This window comes from Malaclemys terrapin, chromosome 24, assembly GCF_027887155.1.
Source record: "Malaclemys terrapin pileata isolate rMalTer1 chromosome 24, rMalTer1.hap1, whole genome shotgun sequence".
NCBI lineage: Eukaryota > Metazoa > Chordata > Testudines > Emydidae > Malaclemys > Malaclemys terrapin.
In genome coordinates, this window is record NC_071528.1 from 3,717,966 (window position 1) to 3,723,861 (window position 5,896).

General features: G+C 53.8%; 1 protein-coding gene across 1 annotated transcript; it reads left to right on the top strand.

The window, feature by feature from the left end:
- Window positions 1-247: 247 nt before the first annotated feature.
- CD320 (CD320 molecule) lies at window positions 248-5,253 on the top strand. Its single transcript, XM_054013515.1, has 5 exons — window positions 248-740; window positions 1,252-1,569; window positions 2,496-2,573; window positions 3,024-3,172; window positions 3,777-5,253. Exons 1-4 carry the CDS (start codon window positions 671-673, stop codon window positions 3,167-3,169), a joined length of 612 nt encoding a protein of 203 aa, XP_053869490.1. The 5' UTR covers window positions 248-670; the 3' UTR covers window positions 3,170-3,172; window positions 3,777-5,253.
- The last annotated feature ends 643 nt before the right edge of the window (window positions 5,254-5,896 follow it).

Sequence of the window (5,896 nt, forward strand, 5' to 3'; positions counted from 1 at the left end):
GGGAGTGCCCTGCTGGGAACAGGCTCCGTCTGCCCCAGGTCTGTAGCAAGCCCAGCAGGACAGCCCGCGTCCTTCCCTCCCCGCTGACCAGAGCAACGCAGAGCCCTCCCGGTAAGCAGTGCGGCGGTTGGGCCCACGGGGTGAGTGTCCAGCTGAAGCCCTGGCCGGCCCCCATTCTCTCTCCCCCCACCCCCGCTAGCCAGGGCCCGCACAGGGAGTCCCGTCCACCCTGGCTCCGGCCACCCCACAGGGTTTGCTTTTCCTTTTTTCCTGCTTCGCTCTCCGGCCGTGCCGCAGGTGTTTTGGTTTTTGTTTTTTGCTTGGGGCTTGTCCTGCAGCAACCAGGCCCGCTGCTTCCTTGTCTCGTGCAGCGTAACTCGCAGGCTGCAGCTGAGCCCGCGTCTCCCTGGCTGCAGGCTGAAATCCGGGCGAGGGGCTGGGGCGCGCACCAGGCACACCGCACAGCTGCTGCAGGGCAATGAATTCCCTCGCACGCGCCCCGTTGGCTCGCCTCCTGCGCATGCGTTCTGTTTGGAGGGGGGGAACCCTCGGCTCCTGCCCCGCGCATGCGTCTTCCCTGGACTGCCCCGCCTTAGTCCTCGGTCGCGCATGCGCCGCACCTCTGCGCGTGGACGCGCTCTTTCTGACCTGAGTGGTCGGGGCGGGCGGCATGTGGCAGCTCCTCGCGCTGCTCCTGAGGCAGTTGGTGGCCGCGGGGCTGGAGTCGCCTGCGGGGAACGGTGAGGACCCGGTCCGGGGGGTGACCGGCCGCACCGCCGGACGCTCATCCTCTCCCCCAGCAGCGGTCACTCGACACCGCCCCCCCCACGCGGTGGCCCCGCCTATCAGGCGCCTATTGGTCCCGAGCCGCCCGGGCTCGGGTCCTGCCTCCTCCCTATTGGTCACCGCGGGCATCGCTGGGCCCCGCCCCTCCGCGTGCCGGGGTGACACTTCTCATCGCGAGCAGCGCCCCCCCCCGGGCGGTGCAAGGGCTGGGGCTGCCCTAGGGGACTCCCTGCCCCCAGCACGGCGGGAGCCCCGGGCTCGAGCCCAGCCGCACGCGGGCGGGGGCATCAGCCGCTGTCGGGTCTCTGGCGGCAGCCGCCGCAGTGCACAGGCTGGTGCCGAGGCCACGGCAGTCGCGTGGCTCCGGGGGCTGGGGCTTTAACAACCCCCCAGGGCAGGGCTGATGCAGAAACGTGGGAGCGGGCATCGCTGAGCCGGACTAACCTGCTTCTCCTTCGGATTCAGCGACCGGCCTGCCGTGCAGCCCCCACGGAGAGCAGTGTTGGACCCCAAAGCACGTCCGCAGCCTGCCCCAGGAGCGGTTCTGCGATGGCCGCCCGGATTGCCCTGACGGCGCCGATGAATCAGCAGAGGCTTGTCAGCACTCGGGAGTCCTGCCTGCCCCTGTCTGCCCCTGCCTGTTCCAGTGTGCGGAGGGTGCAGAGTGCTTCCCATCCACCTGGGGGTGTGATGGCCACGCGGACTGTGAGGATGGGCAGGATGAGCGGGAATGCAGTCCAGACTCACCTGGGACTTCCCTAGCACCGAGCACTGCCCGGACAGGTGAGGGGTGCAGGGAGACTGTATATGCATATGTTAATCAGGATGGGCTGGGGGTCAAATGGAGTGGGAGAGGGCAGGGACAAGTGAGATTGCATGCAGGTTGGGAGCTGAGGGCTTGGGCAGGTTGGTGGCTGGGATGGATGCACTGCAGGGGATTGGGACATTAAGCACTTAAAGGAACACAATCAACTTTTAAATCTTTCTTTAGTCTGTAAACCTGACACCTGTTACAAGTGACACCAGGGATTCCTGCTTCTTGGATGGCTGAGAGAAAATTTAGGCTGGTCTACACTGGGAACTTCCATTGGCATAGCCATGTCTCTCTCATCCCTGAGAGACATGGCTATGCCGACCTAAGCCCTGGTGTAGACAGCACTAGAGGAGGTGGATTACAGGAGCTCTCCTGTCACCATAGATAGATCATGTCTGCTCTGAAGTGCTAAGGGCCAGCAGCTGTGCTGCTGCAGGAGTTTAAGAATAGACACACCCCTGGTTTTCTCCATTTTTTTTCCTTTAGTTAGTTTGTTTATGACTGTGACAGTGCTCGGTGGCAATCTTTTTGCTCCCACCCCCACAATCTCGTCCTTTCTGGTCCTCCCTGTCATAGAGACAAGGTGGGTGAGCTTATCTGTATATTTTCTTGCCCACCTTGTCTTTCCAACAACTCTCTCTGCTTTCCCTTCTCCCCTACCCCAGTAGTCAGGTTCCCTTAGTTGTTCATGGGGGCTTTTCATACAGCAATAAGGCAGAGAAGACATTTTTTAAAATATGAAAATCTGGTGGTGAAACCCCCCAAATTGGCAAGCAAACTGAAGGTGAGGTGCAGAATGGGAACTGCTTTGAACTCTTTTTGAGCTTAATTCAATCTCAATATGACAGCAGCCTTTGAAAGCCCAATTATTGAGTGCCCTCTGCTTTCATTTTAGAGAATCCAGCGATCTCCAAACCTGGGAAACTTGTGTTGTCTGAGACTCGAGGCCCCTTGTGGGTGACAGCTGCTTTTGGTATGTGAGACTCCAAGGGTACTGCAGAACTGATCTTGGCTTTTGCTGAGTAGCGTTAATGAAAACTGAACTCGGCTCATATCGGATTGGATAGGATGTGGTTCATTCAGTAATGGCTGCCCTAGGACTTCTTCTAACCACTCTCGTTGCAGTGTGGCTTAGGCATCTTGTCTCAAGCGCTTAGGTGGCAAAGTCCAAGGTTCTAAATTTCCAGCTTTGGGAAAAAGCACATTATTTCCTTCTCCTGTGGAAAACGGAGTCCCACTGCATGGAACTTGGCACTAATCGTCCCTCCAGGGGACACAGCCCCACTTCTTACTGTTATGAGTCACTGATTTGTCTGTCTAAATGCTGGGGCACTAGCAAAGAGCAGCTTCGCCTCAGTGCTGCTGCCTACTTCAGGGTCAGAAATCACAGCAACGCACTGCCTGTGTGTTCTTCTCTCTGCAGTGCTCCTGAGTGTGCTGGTGGCTGCAGGCTGCACTGTTAGTTGGGGCCAATTCAGAGGAAAGAACAACTTCTCCACCTTCAGCCTCGAGAAAGCTTCCAAAGAGCAGCTGGTGCCGGACAGGAGACCTTCGGACTCGTTTCCCTGATGGGTATGTCTCCCACTCCACACTGGAGCCAAACTCCCCCATGCTGAGCCTTCCTCCCCTTCTGACCCCTTAGCCCTCCGTTAGCTCTCTGGTGGGGTGGAAATCATTTCCTGCTGTCCACTCTGCAGTGAGTTCCTTTCTCTGTGTGAGGGACAGGAAAGGAGTCCCTCCCCACACACAGACCCAGCTTCTCTGTGTTGGGAAGACTGCTGGCATCTCTTTCAATGACTGGCTTGTTGCAGTGGGGAGATAATTGGGCTTGATGAACCCAGAGGAAGCTCTGAGTCCCTAGACACTAAGGGACTGCTAATTTTAGAGCTTTTTACAGTGGATGGCTTCCCCACAAGCTTTGCAAAATAAAATTAAATAAAAGCCTTTGGCACGGGGGGGAGGGATAGCTCAGTGGTTTGAGCATTGGCCTGCTAAACCCAGGGTTGTGAGTTCAATACTTGAGGGGGCCATTTAGGGATCTGGGGCAAAAATCTGTCTGGGGATTGGTCCTGCTTTGAGCAGGGGGTTGGACTAGATGACCTCCTGAGGTCCCTTCCAACCCTGATATTCTATGATATTAAATAACCAGGTGTCTTGGTTTTTCTTCATCTTGCAGGAAGTTGCAGTGCTGCGAGATGGGGACCCAATTCGGTGTCCTCATCACACTCCCTCCAAATACTGATTGCACAATTTCTGGGACAAGTTTTTTGGGGTTTGACTGGGTGACAATCACACTGGAGTAATCAAGGACTCTTCCTTTGACACAGGGAGTTTAGATTGTGGGATTATAGTGGCAATGGGGAATCAGAAATGACCGTCACTCGTGCTCTAAAATCAACCCTACAAGAATGTGATGGAAACGCTTGGAATGTCACAATGGGTCATCCATTTCCCCCATTGTAAACACAACACCCCCACCCCAATGTGGGTTATTCCACAAGATACTCGCTGGAATAGCTCTGGACAGTGCACTATGTAGCCTCTGCAGTACATTTGGCTGCTCTCCCTTCCATGTCCACCCAAGAGTCCATTGAAAACTACCTCTTCCTACCATGCTGAATCTTGCCTGTAAGCATAGCTGTTTGCTCCTGTTCCAGGGCAGGCCGTTCCATTCTACACACCTATGAGGGGCAGAGCTCAAAGTGACATGGGTATATCATTTATATCCCCGAGGATAGTGATCATATTTCTAAGCCATGAGCTCAAACTTCACATACCAGAAGTTCTTAAAACATCATTGACTGCAGGAGAACTGTCAAGGAGATGGAAAAATGAAGAGTCTCCTGTATGCTTCACTTTGCATTGGGTCACAGGTGGTGCAGCAGCCCCTAGGCACAGCACAGGGCATTCAGGGCCTGAGTGCCCTCAACTCCCAGTGCACTCAGTGCAGGAGGTGCACTAAGCTCCTTGCAGGATTGGGCCCAGAGTTTCCACTTTGACACTGAAATCCCTGGACGTTGCATTCTCTGTGCAGTCAGAAGAGTTGGTTAGCAGATGTTTTAAGTTTTGACAAACATCTGGAGCCAGCTTTGCTCTTCTTCGCTTTTACCTGTGAGTAGTCTTGGTCTCAAAGTCAGCTAGTAGCTGCACTGTGCCTCCATTTCAGATCTTGGTCCGTACAACATTTTTTCGTGGACTGTTAGTAAATAAATGTAAAGCACTGATACTGTAGAGGGAATAGTTCCAGTGTAGAAACTGTTGGAGGGTGAGCACTGTCTTGTCCCTTTAATCCATTGTTGACATTCAAGACCTATTATATTCTTTGCACAGATGCTCGCTGAATACGCACACACATGGTAGAAGCTTGCTTCCCTGATGGCTGAATGTGGTGCCTTATAGGTGATGATTCTGCTTGCAGGGCATACACTGTAGGGCAGGACTCCCTGGGGGGTTGTATAGTGGGTATATGTGCATACGTAATATGAGAGTTTGTAAGAGGTATGACATATTTAGAATCTAGCCTCTTCCCAGGGAGAGGCTGAACCCCTGAGGGCTCAGTGTGCTGCATTCTGTACAATGGACAAAGAACCACAGTTGGCAGTTGGGTGGGTGCTGAATGACCATGGGGGAATTAAAGATCTTTAGAAAACTTTTGGTGGCTTCCTGGATTTTGTTTTGAGGGTCATTTCCATTATTATGATTGATTCAGTCCCTGCCCAGCATTCAGACAGACAGACAAGCGTATGGACAGAAACATTCCACTACCAAACACAGAGGATGCTGAGTCCGAAGTGCAGCAGAATGCTTTTTTGGCAGGGGATGTGACAATGTCACTTAGTTTGGAGCGTTAACATTGATCGCTGCTCAGGAGTCTGGAGTTAAGGAAGGATTTAGCTAGAGGCTGGCAGAAGTAAGTTCTGAATGCAAGTCCCAACATGGAAAAAAGCACAAAGCCAAGAATGAGCAAGAGAAATACAGGGAGCAGAGAGGCTTGGCTGAAGCAAAGGGAGCAAAACAAGGAAGGGGAAGATGCAGCTGGAGCTTTGGGCAAAGGCACAATTGTGCATGGCTGTGATCCCGGTAAAGAGCAGTTCAGACTTGAAGAATGAGGCAAGAGGGGGCTGGTCAGTAGCCAGTGAAGGGGCTTTTGCCTGTTGGGGGGGAGTAAGAAGTGAATTGGGTGTGGTAGAGAGGAGGAGGTTGCAGTCAGTGAGACAGTGTGACCTAGGCCTGTGAGAATGCTTTACTATGGCAAAGGAAAGAAAGGGTGGTATTTTGGGGGATGTGGAGAAACTT